Source organism: Tenrec ecaudatus, chromosome 8 (genome assembly GCF_050624435.1).
Source record: "Tenrec ecaudatus isolate mTenEca1 chromosome 8, mTenEca1.hap1, whole genome shotgun sequence".
Lineage (NCBI taxonomy): Eukaryota > Metazoa > Chordata > Mammalia > Afrosoricida > Tenrecidae > Tenrec > Tenrec ecaudatus.
In genome coordinates, this window is record NC_134537.1 from 68965255 (window position 1) to 68987194 (window position 21940).

At 41.4% G+C, this 21940-nt stretch overlaps 1 protein-coding gene across 1 annotated transcript in view; it reads left to right on the forward strand.

Annotated features, from left to right (window-relative positions):
* Window positions 1–21940, forward strand: part of LOC142454352 (myomesin-2-like) — a 109829-nt gene that overhangs the window by 33673 nt on the left and 54216 nt on the right. The window contains exons 9-14 of the mRNA XM_075555685.1: window positions 4399–4560; window positions 7272–7413; window positions 10269–10468; window positions 11133–11186; window positions 16502–16629; window positions 19938–20121. Of these exons, the coding sequence (XP_075411800.1) occupies window positions 4399–4560; window positions 7272–7413; window positions 10269–10468; window positions 11133–11186; window positions 16502–16629; window positions 19938–20121 (870 nt within the window). The remainder of the gene's footprint in view (window positions 1–4398; window positions 4561–7271; window positions 7414–10268; window positions 10469–11132; window positions 11187–16501; window positions 16630–19937; window positions 20122–21940) is intronic.

A 21940-nucleotide genomic window follows, 5' to 3' on the forward strand; every position in this document is an offset into this window, starting at 1 on the left:
GAAGTAAACCTTGCCAGCTGAGGCAGAGATCTAGCTAAGACAACTGCACACTTGTCCGACCATCAGAGAGCAAGAGACCCGAGAACTAGAAGGGCGAGGCTTACCGAGCCATTTCTCTCCACTCTTCAATGCAACTTCCCTTCAATTAATCCCACATGTGTTTATCGGTCAGGTTGGCACAATAAACCGTAACTAGCACAGTGGCTAACCAAAGGGTTTATAGTTTGAATCCACCCAGAGAACCACAAGAAAGACCCAGTGATCTCCTTCCATAAAGATGAAAACACAGAACATGCTATGGGGACAGTTCCCTGTCATAAGAGGTCGCTATGAATTTTAAATCAATTCCTTTGCATCACACAGCAATCAAGAACAATTATAACTTAAGTGAGGGATATCAACTCGGTGGCAGGCACTTTTTGTAGCTTTCAATGTTATCTCTAAGATTATACTTCTATGTCATCCAAGGTGGTTGTTCTTAGGTGCCATGCGGTTGGTTGTGCCCCAGAGGGACTCTGTGCACAGGCGAACAAAACGCTGCTGCGTCCTGCACCATCCTCCGGATCACTGCCATGATTGAGCCCTTGGCTGTAGCCACTGTGTCAGTTCATCTCCTTGATGGTCTTCCTCAGTGTTTACTGACCCTCCAGATTGGTAGAATACACGGTAATATACAGCACAGGGAAAAATGTTAACTACAAGATTAAGTATGTCCTATAATCTTATAAAAGAGAAAAATCACAATGTGTTAGAGGTATCAGTACAGGCTACATGGATGAGGTGGGAGCCAAACTTACCTTTGAAAGATAAAGACTAGTTATGGAGAGAAGATTCACAGATAAAAGTGGACATAAATCCAGTCCTCCAAATGTGAGGATTAGTCAAATCTCCACTTTCCCACTTTTCAGTCATCTCTGACACAAGCCACCTGGAGGCAGGTCAGACCTGACATGTTAAAAGGACATCAGCCCTAGATTGCCAAGTAGGCAGATGGCAGCCCAAAGTTAGGCGTGCATAGGCACTACTCGTTTTGACCTCCTGAACACAATTTCGGATTTCCCCGCTTTGTTTCGGGGTGCAAGCCCAAGCAGGCCTTCTCCGAGGCCCTCACTCCCACCTGGCTGGCTGGCATGACTCATTTGGGCTCAACCATTTGCTGAAATAATTACAGATTTGTCATAGCAAAATGACACAAATTAGCACCAGCACGTCAGAGAGTTGCCGGGGGTGGGGGGGGGGGTGGGTGGGCTGGGAGGGGGAGTGACAAGAGTGTTCTCAACACAGACCTCGGTGTCCAAGCAGGACCGCACTGCTAATCACCAGGTTCCAGTCTCTGGCACTGCTGTCTTCGGAGGCTTTCTTGGCATCACCACATAATTATAATGGACATGTTAAAGCACATGCATGACCCAGCCATGCTCCCCTGCCAGAGGATGGCTGAGAGCAGGCCAGGAAGTGGTTTTGTGACTTGACTAGCCCCTCACTCATCAGCACAGATGCTCCGGTGTAGGCTTTAGACTCAGGTAACAGGAAGGCACCTCTGTTGCTCAGGGCATTTAAAAGATCTCCCAGGAACCACGGAGAAAGGCCATTTTGCTTGTTTAATTGATCTAGTCCCTTACAGAAAGGAATGTATTCCAGGCGTTGCATCTCCTATTTTAATTAACTGTAGGAAGTTTAATCAAATTTGGAACTGCCATTTTGAAAGGGGTCAAGACCACAAATTAAGTTGCCTAAATCAAGTTGTCCACTAGTTACGAGGATAGAAAAAGTCCACCGAGGCGTGGAGAGCAGTTGCTGAGTGTACAGACAGCGGCTACAGTAGGCAACTGGTGTGCCAGCAGGGGCCCAAGGGTCCAGCTGCAAACTAATTGAGACTAATCAGGTTCCCTTGGGTTTTCTAGGTAAGTCAACAACAGAAAGATAAATTGTTACCCAAAATAGAAGCGTAAGAGCCACAGTAAAATCATTTGAACTGGAATATAATAGGCAAGCAAATTAGACTTCATGTTAATACACTTTAGTAATGAGCTCCTTAAACGCCCCACGGTAGACCTTTCCATTGGCTTTGTCTGTGAAGAGGCAGGCGGGGAGGGTCAGGGTCCAGCTTCTGGCTCTGGGGTGTTCATTAGAATCACCCGGGGAGATTTCAAACCTTGTCCTGGGTCAGAGATTTTTAATTTATTCGTTTGAGGTGGAATGTGGTAATTTGTTTGGGTTTCCCAGATGATTTCAATGTGTAGCTAATGCTGAGCACAACTGCATTGCACACTGAGGGATAAATGGTATTTGAGAAACACCAAGGGTGGCAGGAGTGTAGTCTGAGTAATTGATCTCGCTGGCATGTGATTTGTAAGGAAAGTAGTGGTAGGTACCCCCGACCAGATGAACTGGTGTTCGATTCTGGTTAGCCTTGGCACTAGTAAATGCAAGCATCCATTATTCAGGTATCACAGTACACAAAGCAAATCCAGTCATCATTGACATAGAAATTAGCCTAGTTTACTATGGTTACGGATCATGGTACATATATCTTTGATGTCATTGAAACCCTCGATTAGATACAGGAATGTTTGACCTTTGGAATACACTATTATTGGACCCTCAAGGTAATTTTTCTTCTTTAGAAACGTAAAAGAGTTTAAAATATAGTGATCAAATTGTGAGAATTTGAGTCTATAGAAATTAACACTTGATTTTGCTAATATTTTTAAGTATACATAAATGCACACTGAAAGGCTATGTTAGTCCATAAACCTAAAGTGCATTTGACTTTGTGAAATCTGGTGCCTTTCCACTCAGTTCAGCTTTATGTCAAACAATACCACAAATTAAATTAAAACATATGATATTGAGAGAATATATAGTGTTCTAGACAACCCTATATTTTTAACACTAAAAAGTGTAAGGCTTAAAAAAAACTTTGATACAGCTTATGAGTTGTGCTATGTTTTTTGCAACTGTATAATTTAGACATTAAATGAGCACATTTCATTGTAATTTTCTAATCACATATCTATAATTAGAAAGAACTTGACTATATGTGTTCTTCCCCCACCTTTTATGATGATTGTATTATTATTTTGAGTATTACAGTCTCTACGAAGATGTTCTATCTAGGATTTAATTAACAACACACAACTAATCAAATGAAAGCGAATCAGGGTCTAACATTAATTTCCATCTGCCCTTTCCATTAATTATGTTTTGGATGTCTTAATTTCTATTGTTAATTCTTTTTTAGCACTCACACTATATCCGGCATTGTCCACCTATGGGAAAGAGACAAACACTGGAAAACGAAGCGTCTTACAGTAGTTATTTCTCTTCTGCAGTTCCCAGTCCTATCCAGTGTGGATCAGGGGGTGGGGGCTGGGGGTAGGCTTGGAATTTGGAGCCCTTTACAGCAACCCATTGCCTAAGACTATCTGTAAGCTTACAACAAGTCCAATGTGATATAAGAACTAAGAAAAATAGTTTTCGCACTAAAAGAAGCACATGTTGAAGTCCGGGATGGCGGAAGGAAGAGGACGGAAGAGGTAGGGTAGAGGCGGGGTGGGGAGACAGGGGCGCCTCCGCGGGAGGTTTGCTGGGGGACTGTCCCAGTGCTGATGAACTGGGCAAACTCTGTGTCTTTTTCTTTTCCGTGTGTAGCATTTTTATTGGTCTCCAAAACTGCATGTGTGCTTCATGGCTTCTGAGGAGCATTCTCATTTGGCCTCTAAGTGATTCTACTCCCGCAGCAAGGACGCGAGCATGTCTTTCTGCCTTTCCCCGTGACAGATGTCGCCCTCTCTTTCATCTGCCAAGCACCGTGGGTGGAAAACAGTTTCTCATTCTCTCAGTTTGCTTTTTCTTGATTATGAGTGTTAAAGCGTTTTGCAGAAGCAGATTACCCATTGGCATTTCTTCTATTAGAAATTCCCTGTGGTTTTGTTTTTATGCTTCGTCTCGGGTAACATTGGGCGAGGTCTTCTCGTGAGCTACGGTCGGGCGGCAGTGCTTCCGGTACGTGGAGACGTCCACTGCACGTAAGAGCCGTATGGGGTAGCCCCTCTCAATCACTGGGCACTCGGCGAGGAAAATGGAACTTGGAAAGCTGAGAAGCACGGACCCAGGCTTCTCTGCAAACTCCGCTAGCGGTCTCCCCAGGTCCCATTCTGCCTGCATACGTGCAGCATATGGACCTTATGTTTAACCCTGCACCTGCTTCTTCACCGTTGATCTTTCATTTGTGCACACACTATGTCAAGCAGTGTTGAGATTTTTGTGAAATTAAAGCTTCTTTCATCGGTGTCAGATATAATAATTGTCTTCTCTCACGACGTTATGCACATTGACATTCACATTTTCTTCTAGTAGTTTTGAGGCAAATCTCAAGTGTCAATGCTCTTTCAGATGTGCTGGTGAAAGAATCAAAATGGACAAAGATGTTCTTTGGGGAAGGCCAGGCCTCCTTGTCGTTCAGCCACCTGCATAAGGATGATGAGGGCCTCTACACCTTGAGAATTGTCTCCAGAGGTGGCGTCAGTGACCACAGTGCCTTTATGTTTGTGAGAGGTAAGGAAGACCGGTATGGCCAAGACCTATGACTACGCAATATGATGACATGTCATAAAGATATAGGAAACCACGAGAAAGAAGCACGGCATTTGAACAATTTAGAAAACGAATTTTGCTTCTTAGAAGTTTAGCTAGTAGTACGGTAGGTATATTTTGCTATAAATACATGGAGTTGCTTCCTGATACTAGAGCAATAAAATAAGTAATATCTAATTGGAATAATTTTGAGCAATGTATCTTTTTTCTCTCTAAAACAGTTTATAAAGTTGATGAAATTTCCAAAAGGCCACTAATGATAGACCCAAATGAGTAGACTATATCTACTCATTCTCCTGCAGGGACTTCAGGCCAACAGCGGAGGGTTTGCAGGCTGACACCGGCAGGGAAGAGCAGTGAGGGAACCCCGTTTATCTCTTCTTCACTCCCCTAGACTCTGCTCAAGAAGGGACACAGACAAACCACTGCTTTATTATGATTATTCTTCACCCCTAACTGCAATCACATTTGTATTGAATGTGATTATAGGAATAGTGAAAATGGCAACTCTACTTGTGTTGTCACCTTTAATCATCACAATGACCCCATGGCTCCATTGCTAATTCAGGCTTTATTAGCCCTGTTTTATCAAAAGAAAATCAACATTCAGGATAATCCAGGCACCGTGTTGGGCTATATAAATGAAAGCTATGATGATCATATAAGAATAGAGTCCTGGTGACGCTGATGAGGAAACACCGGTCTGCTAACCAAGGTTGGCTGTTCAAGCCCAGCAGGCACTCTACAGGAGAAAGATGAGGTTATCTTTGTGTCTTTACAGATCTAAAACTGTAAAGAAGTAAACTGACCACTATTGAGTTGATTCTCATAGCAACTCTGTAAGACAGAGTTTCCCTAACTGTATGAGAGCAGAAAGCCTCATCTTTCTCTCTTGGAGTGGTTGCTGGTTTCAAACTGGTGACTGAAGTTTGCAGACTGAAGAATAACTCCACTATGTCACCAGGACCACAGCGTTGGAAACCTATGTGTTCACTGTGAGTTAGAACCAACTCCATGGTTCCCATGGGCTTTGGGGTTTATATGTGAATATAGGTATAAGTATCTGTATATGAAAATTTAAATATAGACATATTTACACACGTTAAGAAAATATTACCATTTTGATCTCTTCCTTTAGGGTAGAGATTAAAGTTCTGTGAGAACCTTGAGCCTGAGTTTCCCTCTGCCAAGTCCTAGCCCTTGGGTCTGATGCGACCTCTGAGAAGGGTGCTCGCTAATACTTATTTTAGCAACAACCACTGGCCTTTCCCTGCATCTGTTCCAGAGCCTGCCTCCTTTCTGTGGCACGCTGCACCTGTTATGAATATCTCAAGAGCTTCTAAAGTGGGTTAATAGGGACTATCTTGAGTTTCCTGAGTCTTTCTTCATCCACAGAGCTCCCTCCACCCCAGCTCCGTAGCTATGGTGGATGTCCATTTGGATTGGCTGGGACTTAGTGCTTCTCTATCTGTTCACCCCCACATTCAACTCATCTCCAACTTTCCGAATTTATACTCAAGTGATAACAATGCGATTAGTTACTACTTTTCACTGGCCCACTAGATCCATTTGATAGGAGGATAAAGGAAAGTTGGTATCATTAGGGAATACTATATTAAAAAAAGAAGAAGACAATATGGAATAATAACACAACCAATATACCTCCCCTTTCCCACCCGCGTGGAATAACATACACTAGCGAGGCTTTGATTTTAGGCACTTCCACAAAGTTTTACCATTTTTATTAGGTCGGTATTAAAATGTACCTTCCGTTCTGTGTGTCTGCCTTCTGGCAAGATGTTTCGCCCCATAAAAATGCAATAAATACAACATAGCTTAAATTGCCTTGCTTATTCAGCACCACCAACAGGAAGAAAATAATGCAAGTCTGGGGGAGTTTAACAACTCTGATTATTTCCTGAAGATTTTGCGTGTGTGAAAAAATATTTGGCTCAGTGTCAAAAAACCCTGTGCTTTTAATATGCTAAAAAGACTTGAACAAGAAACTGTATAATGCTTACACTGCTAAGAATGTATTACACAACCATGGTTACTGAATAAATACATATTTTAGATAAGGATATTAAATGTTCAGTGTATTAACTTTCTAAATAGCTCTGTTAGCCTTCAGTGCAGCTGTAATTAAAATTTGAAAACAAAACCTAATTGCATTATGATCATAAATAGACTGAAATAAATAAATATAGACTCAAAACAATTGCTCCAAACTTGATGAAATAAAAAAAACACACCAAAAAAACCCCAATAACTTCTTAACAATTTGAAGTATAGAAGTATCTGATGTAATATTTCTCAGATGGGAAAAAGTGTAAATTTTTAGTATCATTTCATCAGTAATTTTTGACAATATGAAATCAATAAAAATGTAGCTTCAACCTTGGATCCAATGATAAAAAATAATAAACTCATAATAGAAGTTTAAATATTGTGAGTATTTAAAAAATATTTACTCATAAATATGTATTTGTAATTAATCTGTGTTACTTAGTTAATGTTGCTAGTTGGATGTCTGAGGTCATGTATTCAGGCAATTTGATTCAACAGTGGATCAAATTAAGGATATATGATTTTGAGTTTGATCAAACTGATAGGCTTTCAGATGACCATTCAGTTCTCTTAAACAAGTTGGTTTTCTATCTCCTCCACCTCAGATGCAGATCCATTAGTTACAGGGGCTCCAGGAGCTCCCATGGATTTGCAATGCCATGATGCAAACCGCGATTACGTCATTGTGACCTGGAAGCCGCCCAACACAACCACTGAGAGTCCGGTCATTGGCTATTTCATTGATAGGTGAGTGCACCTGATTCTTTCAAGGACAAACTCTTTCCTGAAGTGAGCATGCTCATGGGAACTATACTTAAATATTTTTCTAAACATAATTTCCTTTTGTGGGGGGTGCATCAAGATATACACGGAATGTTTGTTATTCAATCCCCCTGACAGGAACACTGGATGAATACTGTCAAATAGACTGAGCCTATGTAACATTAGATTATGTTAGGTTGGGATTGGAGCCTCTTTACCTTTCCCAACCAAGTAACAGATCCCATTCTATGTCTCCAGTTATATTCTAAAATTTTGATTTTTCTGCTTTTGTCCAGCATTCAGGCCTGTGCTCTGAAGTTGGGACAGAGGGCTCTGTGTTATAGGCTTACCTTTCAGTATGGCTTCTTCCTCCCCCCAAATAGAGCGGCACTGTTAAATAAGATGTAGCTAAGAAGAATGCTGATACATTTGTATCCAAAGCTCTTATTTTTATCTATTAAGTAATATAGTTCTTTTCTTGATTTCAGGTATAAACCCTTAGTACTTTGAAGTATAAACTATTGGTACTTATCTTTGAGTTAATAACTTAAGTTTAGCTCATTCTAGGGATCACTGGGGAGAAAAGTGATGCTGTGTTGGAGACCCACTTGGGCAGTTGCCCCTGTGCTACAGGGTTGTGGTGAGTCAGGATTGACTCAATGGCAGGGAATTTGCTTTGTGAGTGCTCAAAGTCGGGGAAGAAGATTGAGTGAAGCCAGTGGATTTTTGTAAGTTATTTTTTAATTTTGCTGCAAACATGCACAAGAAAACGTTTACCAATAGGATAAATTCTACATGCACTCATATAATTAAGTAGTATTGATTGTATCCTTCAAGTTTTACAATTAAAAAGTTTCTTCCCACATGGAAGAAGCACATCAGCCTGTGTGAGCATGAGGTGCTGAAGGGATCAGTTATCAGGCACCAAAGAACAAAAAAATAGTATCATTTTGTGCTCACCCCCTGATATGATCGCTGAAGACAAATGGGTGTATAAGCAAATGTGGCGAAGAAAGCTGATGGTGCCTGGCTATCAAAAGATATAGCATCTGGAGTCTTAAAGGATTGAAGGTAAACACGCTGCCATCTAGCTCAGAAGCAACAAAGCCCACATGGAAGAAGCACACCAGCCTGTGCGATCACAAGGTGTCAAGGGATCAGGCATCATTAGAACAAAAATCTTACCATAGTGAATGAGCGGGGGAGTGTGGAGTGGAGTCCCAAAGCCCATTTGTAGGTCACTGTACATCCCCTTACAGAAGGGTCTTGGGGAGGAGACGAGGCAGTCAGGGTGCGACGTAGCAACGATCAAAAATACAACTTTCCTCTAGTTCCTAAATACTTCCTTTCCCCCCTCCCATTGTCACGATCCGAATCCTACCTTGCAAGCCTGACTAGACCAGAGGAGGTACACTGGTATAGATGGGAACTGGAAACACAGGGAAGCCAGGGCGGATGATCCCTTCAGGACCAGTGGTGTGAGTGGCGATACTGGGAGGGCATAAGGAGGGTAGTTTGGAAAGGGGGAACCTATTTCAAGGATCTGCATGTGACCTCCTCCTGGGGGACATACAACAGAAAAGTGGGGGAAGGTAGACGTGGGACAGATCAAGATATGACAAAATAATAATTTATAAATTATCAGGGGTTCATGAGGGAGGAGGGAAGGGGAAGGGAGGGGTAAAATGAAGGCCTGATGCCAGGGGCTTGGGTGTAGAGCAAATGTTTTGAGAATGATGAGGGAAATGAATGTACAAATGTGCTTTACACAATTGATGTATGTATGGATTGTGATGGGAGGTATATGAATCCCTAATAAAATAATAAAAAATAGATTTCCAAAAAAAAATAATAAAAAATATCATCTCTATTAACATAAACTCATTGCCTCATAAGCAAAACTTCTCCCTAGTGAGTTTGTTAGATATGTGATTTATGCTTCAAATATCATTGGGCTAAAATATGGTTAAAATACATTTAGAATTAAACTAGGATGGCCAATCTTATATTATAAAAAGGATGGTTACTGGTAGAAATTTAAGTTTACGTATGCATACATACACACACACACATCACAATAAAATAATGTCCATTTCAGGGAAAATGTTTTCTCAGGAAAGATCAGATTCTCAAATCTCCTCCTCCCCCGCCCCAATAACCCAGCACAAAGGTTTGTTCCCGGCCTTCCCCACTGACCCCCAAGCCCTCCAGCCCCTGCCATCTAACAATAATCCATCATCATTATCTCCTTTGGGGTTTGCAAATCACTTCACAGCCACTGTTGTAAGCTTTCCCCTCTTGTTTGCAAGGACTTTACAGCTATTGTTACCTGTTTGAAGGCAGACCTTGATCTCAGACACTTGCATGTAAGGGTTCAGATGACCCCGTGTGTCCCTAGGAAACAGATCCCCAGTCTTTCTTCCTTGGAGCCTCTGGGTGTGTTCAATCCTCTGACTTTTCAATGAACCATTGTGCTACCTTGCCGTGGTAAATAGTTCTGCCTTTTAAAGTTGGTTTATATTACTTTTTGTCTACCTAAACCCAACCCAACCCAACCCACTGTCGGGCGGGACACTTAGACTCATCGCCATCTTTCAGGACAGAGCTGCGGGGGGGCTTCCGGGGTTGGGCATCTTTGAAAGAAGCAGAAGGTCTAATCTTCTTCCTTGAAACCTGCTGGTAGGTTTGAACTGCCAGTCTTGCGGTTTCTGGTCCAACACACAAACCACTACGCCACCAGGGCTCCTGCTCTCTGTATCCATCGATACCAATTTTAATTGTTATATATCCGTGCATATCAGACATATTTGCTGTTCTGTACTCTCTCTTTCCATTTGAAGGTGTGAAGTGGGAACTAATAATTGGATTCAGTGCAACGATTCACCAGTAAAATTCTGCAAATACCCGGTAACTGGACTTTTTGAAGGCAGATCTTACGTATTCCGGGTCCGCGCCGTCAATAACGCAGGTATCAGCAGGCCCTCTAGGGTCTCTGAAGCAGTGGCAGCTCTTGACCCCGTTGACCTCAAGAGGTTACAAGGTAGGTCAGTCAAATGTTAAGTTCCAACCCTGACTGGGAGACTTTGGGGTGTTTTATGTGCGATTTATTCTTTTCTTTTACTCCCCAGCCTGGTAATGAGACGGAGAAGGTCTTCCAGTGAGGAGCACAGCCCAGCCATATTTTACAGGCCTCTTAAGTCTCCATCAATGTCAATCAAGGCATGGATATAGCCAGACTGACATTTATACTTTAACACCAATGTGCTTCACCTTGATAGTGCTCTTTTCCTAAATCTTGTTAAATTGGTTCAAAATTAGACCCTTAACATATTTTTAGTCCACTGATGATATAATTTCATCACTTAATGAGACTTAGAAGGCCTTGAAACCAAGTCACTCTATTTCTGAATATTAATTTCACATGACACAGATTCCTTAATGGGAATGATTCCTTAATTTTGGTTTTAAATGAGCCACGATATTTCCCTTTCCAGATGATCTTTTGAATGTGCTGCTGAGATCTGAGAGGTGCTCAGTAGTACTAGCACCAGTTCCAAAATATCAGCTCTGATTCCTTCCCAGTGGTGCATATATTGAAATCATAAAGCAAAGGTGATTAGGACCTTGCAGTCAATCAGGAAAATTAGTGCTTTTAAAAGGAAATCTGTAGGTATCAAACTTTGTATCAACTTTTCTCTCGGCAGCAATTCATTTGGAGGGAGAAAAAGAAATTGTAATTTATCAGGATGACCTTGAAGGTAAGTAGCTCTTTACGTGAGTATACCTTAGACATTTAGTATTAAAGTTAGAGATTAAGAAATGGAGGGAAAATAAATTTCGCCTGTTAGTCACACTCTTTTATGTGCAAAAATAAAAATGACAATTCAAATGCTAATTTCTATAGAAGTTTTAAAAAAGGGGGGAAATAGCAAGGCAAAATAAAGCAGTGAGAATATGGTGCAAGTTGTGGACTGCCTCACTTTTGTTTTAATGTTTATAAATATATTCTTTTGGCTACTTTTTAATTTTGTAGAAAAACCCAAACTAAGAATTCATTTCTGGCTACTGTTGGTATTCTTGTCACAGATATTTCATTACTGGGATTTTTTAAAGCAAAAATTTATCCTTAATACTTGAACTTAAATAAATTGAGTTTGTCCTGTCAAATGATGCTCCTGCTTTGAATGTTTATAGAATGGTCCTTTATATTTGTTTTTGTGAATACTTCATCTCTTTAATACCCCTGAGAGGTCTAGAAATATTTGATAAGAAGGAGCAGCTAGGGTTATTAATCTGAAGTTCAAAAAATGAGTGGTGAATGTAATTAGAGTTCAGAAAGTACAAAACATGAAAGCACATTAAGAAAGCCAAACTCCCCAACCAGTCACCAACTAAGGAGGTATACTTTTGATCTCTTTCTAAAATTGCTGTGGTCCCAAATATTCTTTTCCTAAATAGGCTGCAGAACTTTCCAGGAGAGGTTTGTTGACTGATTTTCACTTTTGTAGTGAAGAGATTATCCAAAAATTGTGTCCAAAAACCTGTAACTTCTGCTCCCATATTTCTCTTTGTAACCTCAAAAATTAAAATCTATTCCAATGATCCTCCATAAGAGACATACAATTTCCAGAAGAACACTCTTTAAGAGTTGTGGTTAATTCCATTTTAACGTTTCAAGGATAAGCTGTTCTTAACACCATTACTTCCAGAGGAAGTCAGAAACCAGCAAAGATGCTTCATCAATAAATATTATTCATCAATAAAGAACCATAAAACATAATTGACTAGCCTAGCATAGTGCATGGTGCCTAGTAAACTCTCAACATTTTGGGGGGATGATAGTTAAAAGGTATTTTATTGACCCCCTCCTCTACCCTCCCCACCCCCCTGCAATAATTTCAAATTGTGTTGGAAGAGTTGGTCTTGTAGTAGATTGTTCTGAAAAACACGAGTCTGGGACATGCCAGAGGAAAATGAAGTTCTCTTTTCCCCTCCTCCTCCCGTGTATATAGGATTGGTGAGGAGAGATGTAGTTTGGGTTGCCTTGAGTAGTCATGTAGGAATTCAAACTGATAAAAATGGCCTAAACTGTGAAGGTGTAAGTTGCTTTATAAATGTGACATGTCTATGATAAAATTTGCATTATGTAAAGGTCATTGTGAAGAGCATGGGGAATATAAAATGATAAATCTAATAAACCTTTCAAAACAGGAACTATGCCGTTGGGTGGGGGGTGACAATCTGTTCACATATAGATATAGGTGTAGGGAGATATGAAGACCCAGCCATTATCAAGTGCTAATAAAGGCATACCATATTTTCAAGATTTGGCCTTTCCCTCGCTGAAATTGGAGTGAGGTGCACAGACACCGCCGATCTTGTTTTCACGTGGAAGGGAGCCACAGCAGCATTTTTCTCATTTATTTTGTTTCCTTTCTTATAAAAAGGCAGCTTCTCTGCACTCTGGCTCTGTGGCTTCCTTTTTGTTTGATGCATTTTTGAGCATGGTGGCCCATGACTCCTACTCGGGGAAACGTGTCAGAGGCTGTTTATGGAGCTGGTCACGAGCAGCCGAGGGAGGATACTTAGAAGCAACACTGTCTGACGTGGGACAGAGATACTGTCTGCAGCTCAGCCACACAGGCCCCCTCTCTGCTGTGAGGCTTTTTCATGCAGTCGGGATTCCATTTCCATGTCCTGAAACAAAATAGGTTTGAGCTAAGACTTTAGGTGCCTTGATAATCGAGGTTTGGAAATTTTATCTGTCATTAAAAATACATTAGTCATTTGAAAAAGGATACCTAATTAAAATAAATGTAGAGAGAGAAAGGTTCTAGATTCTGTCATGTTTTTGGTAGTCTTGAACTCTCTGATCTTAAGGTCCACAAATTCCAAATGAGCTTCGTATGTCATTGAGGTAGAGAAACAGTACCTGGAGAAGTCTTAGAGACTGGTTCCTTCAATTGATAACGAGGACTCCGGCTCTGGACTCAGAAGGACCCAGTTGAAACTCTAATTCAACAATGTAAGGTCTGGGTGCTTTTAGAAAAGTGCTAGGTCTTTCTGAATTCATTTATGAATTTTCTCTAAGTTTACAAAGAAAATTAGGTTCTTTGTAGTCATTTTTATACATATTGTTCTGTGACACTGATTACATATTTTGTGGCGAATCAGCATTCTGATGATTTCCATTCTGTACCTAATTCCATTAGTCTAGTTCCCATGACATCCTTTTTACCAGCTCCTCTTTACTCTCGGAGAAGTGGCGACCATTTGGTCTCACATCGATGCTTTTGAAAAAACGTTGCCCAGTGCTCTCTGGTGATACATCTTATTTCATGAGTCCATTTGCTAGTGAGCTGAAAGTTGACCTCTGGGAGTAGCTTTAGTTCAAAGTTCAAAGAGAATCTCACAGCAATAATCTCAGGGTTCCCTCTTGTCCCAACCAGCCCAGTAATGCTTTTTTTTTTTTTAAATAAAGAATTTAAATGTCGTCCTATGTTTTTCTCTCATTCTCTCTGGGATGGTTGCGATTGGTAGGTGGGCACCATCTAGTTCTGCCTTCAGGGTGGGGGGGCTGTGATTCATGAAGGCTGTTAGTCTGATAGTTACCATTACGATTTTTTAAATGGGAGAAATCATATGCTTCTCCGTATGTGGCAAGCATCAAATACAATAATAGGTATAAAATCATTTTTCTCTCTCTATCATCTGTCATCTGTCATCTATTATCTATCTATCTATCTATCTATCTATCTATCTATCTATCTATCTATCTATCTATCTATCTATCTATCCATCCATCCATCCATCCATCCATCCATCCATCCATCCATCCATCCATCCATCCATCTATCTATCTATCGATCTATCTATCTATCTGACTAGTATTTTCACCAATATTGGAACTGGGCTACTGAAAAATATTATGCTACCGAAGCAGAAACTAAGGGTAGCATCTCTAACTTAATAGAACATGGGGAAAATATGAGTATAAAAACAATTGTCAATCTCTTATTTTCTTTATCGCTAATTGCCCCCCCCCACCCCAAAATGATTTTCTCAGCCGGTTTCCTAATCATTAATATAATTTTATTTCCTTGGCTCTTTCTTAGCTCAGTGGGCATGGTAGCTGGGCGAATTCTTGTGCCTTTTCTGCAGGAGACCTGCGTCCAGTTCTTGGTCAATGTATGTCCAGTTCAATGACTGTCAGTGGAGAGTTGTTTGTTTCTACACGCTTTGTTGAGCAGGCTTCCGTGGAGCTTCCGGATTAACGTGGATTCAGAAGGAAGGCGTGAAGATGGACTTCTGAAAGCCTGTGTGTCACCACCGTTCAATCCTGTAGTGTGTGGCACTGCCATGAATTTGGAACAGGCTTGGTACTAGTTAGCAACAGCAACTCCTTGGCACAGTGGGCTCATTTTGAATCCCAATCTTTGATGGGCTAGGGTCCTTCTGTCCACGACTGAGGCATCTGTAAATCAACATAGCTCATGCCAGGTATCACTCAGGGTGATGCTGAAAGTCTAAATGAAGATATTTCAACCTGATTGAGAATTCCCTGTTGCATACAATAGATTCTTCTTGTGTTGGCATCAAATAAAATGTTTTGAATTCATCTTTTCCCCCTGTTCCTAAAAGCTCCGGGCCAGGTCTAAAATTAGCAAGATATTTCAGATCCGAAAGTGTGTGAAAGACAATTCTGCCTTTAAGCATTCACACTTTCACACACTACTTTTATTATTTGCCTGGTTCCCTTCTGTTCTCTTGGTTTGCTTCCTATGCCGTCTGATATGTTGGCAATAAACCATGATTCAGTTAGGGAAGTTTAGCCTATATTATTCTAAGATAAGATTCCCACTACCTTCTCTCTGCAGCGTCTCTCTCTCTCTCGATTTCTCTGGACATGGTCAGAAGAACATGGATTGAGAGGAAGCTAATGAAGTGTCCTGCGAGCCCCCCCTACCCCCCACCCCGTGCCCCTTAGATCTCGGCACTCTCCTGGAGACACTCTGACTCCTTGTTTGCAATTCAACCCACTCGCCAGAAATGATCCCAGATAAAGCCTGGCAGAGGTTCGCGGCTGGTGGTGTCTTTAAAATTTGATGTACTCTGTAATAGGACTCTTATGAAATGAAACACAATCTTGTTTAGTGCTGTTTTCATGAGGCCATTCCATTCCTTGTTTGCGGCAGAGTCCAGAGGGAGGCACTGGGTATTTAGAAGGATTCAAAGATGACCTGGGGAAGTTGAAAACTTTTGAATCAAGCGCTAATCTAATCCAAAGTTCATAATATTTTTTATATTACAATGACAAGAATTGTACATCAGGATAAGCTTCACTCCTTACAAAGTACCTCACACATACAAACACAACTCCCTATTGACACTTCATGTATTAAAAAATAAACACGTGTCAGAAAAAGAGGGGTACAGGGACACCTGAATGCCAATATCTTAGCTATTTGCAAAAGGCTTATCCAGATCGTTCCAGAATTTCAAAGAGATAGGCATGGATTATGGTGCTTGTGAATGTGGTACAGATCTACCGAGGGAGGGACAAACAATGCACTTTAGAGGTTGATATATAACTTAAATGCTTTGAGGGCATACAGTATGAAGAAATAACCAGAGGGGGTCCTTAGAGACAGTACAATTACATTTGCAATGCTTCCATATTGCAGAACACAGATTGTTAATACTTTCTCTGCACAAATTCCCAGTACAGTCAAAGCACCATTTCTAGTTAAATGCCCCATTTCTTCTGGGTCAGTCCTTATCCGTGCTTGCAGCTGAAAATCTGGAAGACTTTCAGATTATACTCTTTTCTTACCAACTGGTCTAAGTTTGAAACAGAAATAATTGGACGATCTTTACTAGCACACTATACTTTGACACTGTTTACTTTCCCAAAAGAGAAGCAAGGGAAAGTACAACCCAGAAATGGCAGCTCCTTAAAGATCTAGCCAGGGTCCTGAAGGGACAGTGCTCACCAAGCTGCATTCAGGGGATGGATGTGCCGACCCGGGGCTCGTGTACTGTTTAGCATTTACTGTGTGTGTTGCTCCTCCAGGCGAAGTTCAGATTCCAGGACCTCCCACCAATGTACATGCTTCAGAAATCAGTAAAACATATGTTGTCCTCAGCTGGGAACCACCTGCTCCCCGTGGCAAGGAGCCCTTAATGTATTTCATCGAGAAGGTACGGTGTAATCACATTTCCAGAAAAAGCAAGACCGGGCACTGTCTCACCTTATCTTGTTGTTTTAAAGAGAAGAAACTATCACATCAATCACAGAAGACATTGTATCATTATTCTGTAATTGGGACTGACCATGGGGGGTCATCTGATGTGGTGAAGGGGATTATAGATTGGGGATTGGCAATAGGACAATGATGTCCCTTGATACCATTCGTATGCCACTGCAAGCTGAAGCGATTGAACCTGATGGATGTCAACACTAAGCTCTTAGAGTCTGAGGTATGCATGAGGCCTTGAAGGAGGAAGATCGTTTGCCACGGTTTGTAGTGCTTGTTCCTAAACTGGCTGGCCACTTGGTGGCAACCTTGTAGAAGAAATTCATACTTCAGGTGGGGATGTATTAGATTTAGAACGATTAGATCATTGCTTTGAAGACTCTTTTGGCTAGATAATATATATAAAGAAATATACTGTACATTGCCACACATTGTACTGTACACACATGTATTTAACTAAAGAGAAATTCAGACTACATCATTACTATGGTATGCATTCTCTCCTGCTTAATCTAGTAGGTCCAATTTGAATACTGCATAGGACACATTCTGTTTCATGTCCCACTATTAGATTCAGAGTCAGGAAAACCTTGAGAATGCTACCCACACTAAAACTGTGGTTTTGTGAGACTCAGTTATAGTACAATATGCAATGCTGTATAGTTTCTGTGTGTAATGTATGGGTGTTATATAGAGAACACAGTATAATCTATAATATAGTGCAATTAAATGAAGCACATTAGAAGTGAAAAATGTAAATTAACAAAATAGTTCAGATTCCAAAATGTGCAGTGGCCCTCTGGCCTTCACTACTTAAAAGCAATGCTTAAATTATCTGTGGGTCTGTAATTGGAAGTATTTCAAGGAAAATGGTTACCTTATTAATATGGGGTGGTGAAATACAGTTATTTTGTTATGAGAATCTACATAGTCTATAGTTGGTGTGTCAGAAGATGAAACATCGAAGTCTTTTCTTTGGAGGTATTCGTATTTTCTTACTTATTTACCACTGATGGCAGAAATAACAAGTTTTATTGAAAGAATTTTAAAAGCTCTCCCTTCCTCAGAATCCCTGGTGACACAGAGATTAGAGCACTCAGCTGCAGAGCAAAAGGATGGCAGTTTGAACTCACAGTTGCTCCACGGGTGAGAGATGGAGCCTCCTGCTTAAGTAAAGATGTGCAGCCTTGGAAAGCCTAAGGGACATTTCTGTTCTGCCACTGTGCTTCAGTGGGTTTGGTTTGGTTTGGGGTTTTCTACACCAAGATAGCATGGTAACAAGGATTCATTCAGTAGGCACTTGCTTTACATAGTGCCTGAACAGCTTCTGTGTGGTGGGTCAGTGAGGATCTCAATTTGAGTAAGAAGGGGTAACTTCCCAATAGAGTTAGAGGTGAATGATTCTCTAAGACCTAGGCAAACACGGAGTAGCACCAAGTCCCAGCTTGGGCCTGGAGCTTAGGTACATCCATGAACGTTTGTCACTAAGAGGATCCTAGCTCCTGGTGAACCCATGTGTGTCAGAGTAGAACTGTGCTCCAGAAAGTTCCGGAGTGATGCAGACTGTGAGGGTGCCCAGCTGCGAACTAGAACGTTGGAGACGTCAGACCACTCAAAGGTGCTTTTGAAGAAAGTCCTGGTGATCCATTACTGAACGGCCAGTCGCTGAAAATACAATGGAGCACATCTGCTGCCTAAAAATGAGTGGCATCCCCTCGGAAGATCCTCTCTAGTCACAGTGCTTTTTGCACAAAAGCAGGTTCTCTTGAACCTTGTTTCTTTGTGATGGCTGATTTAAGAGAACAGTGTGCGGCTGTGAAATTTTGTTTCCTGCTTGGGAAAAACCAAAGTGTATGAGTGGTTTTCTCATTTCCAAAAAGGTAAAATGTCGATTGATGACAAGCCTCAGTCTAGATACCTGTCAACTTCCAAATGGACAAAAATGTCAACTCATAGTGTAATGGAGAATACTTTGAAGGCGGTAATAGTGTTTTGTAAAAATAAATTTAAATTTATTTGAGAAAAAAAATTCCTTTTTTTTTGGTGCTGCCTCATAGACTTATCTGTGGCACATTAACTATTTCTTTAAAGCTGAGGCTTACGGAATCTGGAGTCTGATGGTTGATATCCACGTAGGTGGTTTATTTGTAATGAAGGTTGCGAAGCCTTGTTCATATTCATATGGTCCAAAAGTATGCATGGACCGTTTCCTACACTGGAGATATTGAGCGCTCCATACCTTTGAGTTTCGTTCAAAAGGTATACATACACCTGATGGCTTGACTTTGGCTCTAAACCTCTTCTTTGACCAAATCTTGCTTTCCTTCCCACTTTCCCCCTCATCTCCCCTTCCTCTCACATGAGGGTCTTTCTCTCCAGGTCCCTGGGTGGCCCAGACACCACTTAAGTGCCAGGCCACTTACTGGAAGGGTGGTGGTTGAAACTTTCCCAGCAGGCCCTTGGACAAAAGGCCTGGTGAGCTGCGACTGTTTACCAAGGGAAGCCTTGCAGTGCTACACGGGGACGCTTATAGATGCCATGAGTCACACTGTCTTGATGGCAACCAGATTTTCCCCTCTGTTCAAGCCCATCTCCCGGCAGAGGAGACGTTCAACTTATTTCCCTTCTCTTCCTCTCTCTCTTAGCCTTCACAATGTCGCCCACGTGGTAGAAAAGCACACGGGCAATGGCCTTGAATGCCTCAGGACACCAGCAGGGGGAGGAGCTTGTCCAATGAGCACCCGAATTCCATTTCCGGGGAGTGCTTTTCGCCATTGCTCAAAGGAGAGAAATGTCTTTAAATGAGAATCTAGTTTCTTGCAGCCTGTGTTGTGGTTTGGAATGTATTTAACATTTATTTTTAGCAGCCGGTTGACAGGTCAATATACATCTGAATTTAACTTTCTCAGAAATACTTTGAAAATGATTTTTTAAATCTTTTATCTCTAAGGGTAAATATGCAAGGTTTTAAAACTGATAAAATTCAAACAAGTAGCATAAAAAACTTGGAAAACACAGAGCAGTCATATAGGATGAAGTTAACATCCTAAGTAATTTCATTGTATAACATCACCACCGGTCACATATCATCCATATATTTATAGCTCGATTTTCTCGTTAGAGTTGTTAACGCGCTGGGGATTTTATCATATGTAAATCACTTGCTTCCTAAATGTAATTGAACAAACCAGGCAAACAACATGGCATCATTTCCCTCATCTGATTAGTTGTAAACTCTTGTTTTCTTTCTAGTCCATGGTGGGCAGTGGGAGCTGGCAGCGGGTCAATGCCCAGACGGCGGTGAGATCCCCTCGGTACGCAGTGTTCGATCTTGCTGAAGGGAAGTCTTATGTGTTTCGAGTCTTGTCAGCAAATAAGCACGGCCTGAGCGACCCATCAGAAATAACTGCCCCCATTCAAGCACAAGACACCGTCGGTAAGCTCCTTCCCCAAGTGGCTAAACCTTTGAGCCCCGGGGTTTCCATGGCACCATCTCGTGTCCTTTGCTGGCGCCATGAGTTGGATTCCCAGCCAACGTGCCTCGTGTGCGGTCATCATAATGGGCTGGTGGAGGCTTCCACTTTTTATTGTGATTGACAGGTCTCAGGGGTTCCAAATGAAGATGTGCTCGAACACAAAGATGGGGCAGAACCAGGCAGTGGGCAGTAAGTAGTTCATATCCTGTGCCTGGGATCATGAAGGGGAGTGCCCTGAGCTGATGGTGTGAGGGACAAATTGACAGCAGCTGACAACGAACAAATAAACTTTAAGATGACACTGAAGAAACACTAAATGATACTAATAAATACATTAATGTTTTATGAGAAAAAATTCAAGTTGCTTTAAAATTTCATTTTCTACCCGCATTCCATGCTGTGCTTCAATTGGTTCTCAATGTTTCTCTGTCCTAGCGTCTTTTTTGAAAGCAATATTTTATCGTATCAAATCACGTCTGACTCACAGCGACCCTATCTAATAGACTAGACCTGCTCCATAGGTTTTTCCAAGTCTGTAATCTTTAAGAACGATGATGGCCACATTTTTCTCTTATGGACTGGCTGGGTCTGAACTGCTGACCTTGTACTTGGCTTCTGAATACTTTACCGCACCACCTAGAGAGCCTTATGAAAATAAATGGCTTGAAATGTTTTAAGGCAATGGTCTCTTTAAAACTTTCCAACTCTAAATGCACTAGTTTTCTGCCCATCCTCTCTCTGAAGATTAAAACACAAGTGATATAAATTTTGCATGGAGATTCACTTCAGCATTACAGCAATACCAAGAGAATTTCTTGAAATACTTTTGAGCCATTTTGATAGAGACATCCTAGTTATCAGGAACTCTAATTTCGAATAACTGGAAATGCTATCTTTTTAATGGGCAAAATATCAAGATATACAAGATAACGTGACGGTAAGTGAAAACTTACAGAGAGATGGAATGCTGTCTTCAGAAGTGTATATACTTCAATGGAAGATACTTAAAGAAACAATAGCTTTATATACTGATGCTTTTGTTCAGTAACGGTTCCTATAATTTTATCCTTCATTGAAGTACACACACTTCTGAAAGCAGTGTTTCCATCACTAAAACCCTTTTCCTGAAGAATTCGGTGTTCTTCCACTTATACCAAGCCACAGCAGCAGTCTGTGCATCTTCGAAGGATCTGAATCATGTTCCATTTTAGTGTTCTTTGAGTTGTCGGGACCAAAAATAAGGCTGGAGGGGTCAGATGAAGGCTGGAGGGTGGCTGGGATAAGGTTTGCCAGTGGAGTCATCACAGGACAGTCCTGGCCGTCCTGGAAGAATGGGCAGATGCATTGCTGTGATGAGGAAAACAATCCTTGCTGTAACTTTCTTGGGTTTCTTTTCTCATCCGTGCAACTTTCACCTTTCTTTCAACTCCATGCTCGGCAGTCCCTGTGCTCATTCTGCCCCTGGAGGACATCCATTCAAGACTCCCCTTTGTTGTCCCCTAAGCAGTCACCCAAATCTCTGAGCGAGCCTCTCTTCTTCGCATGTCACTGTCCAAGCAGATCCCCTCAGAAGCCACCACTTTGGACCTGATTTTTGAAGGCACCCTAAGGGTACTATAAACATTGGACTGCTAACCGCACGGCTGGTTGCTGGTTCAAACCCACCAGCCTCTCTCTGGGAAAAACTTGGGGCTGTCTACTGTCATAAAGATTTACAACCTGGGAAACCCCAGATGGGGTCACTAGGAATCGGCATTAAATTGATTGCGGTGACTTTAT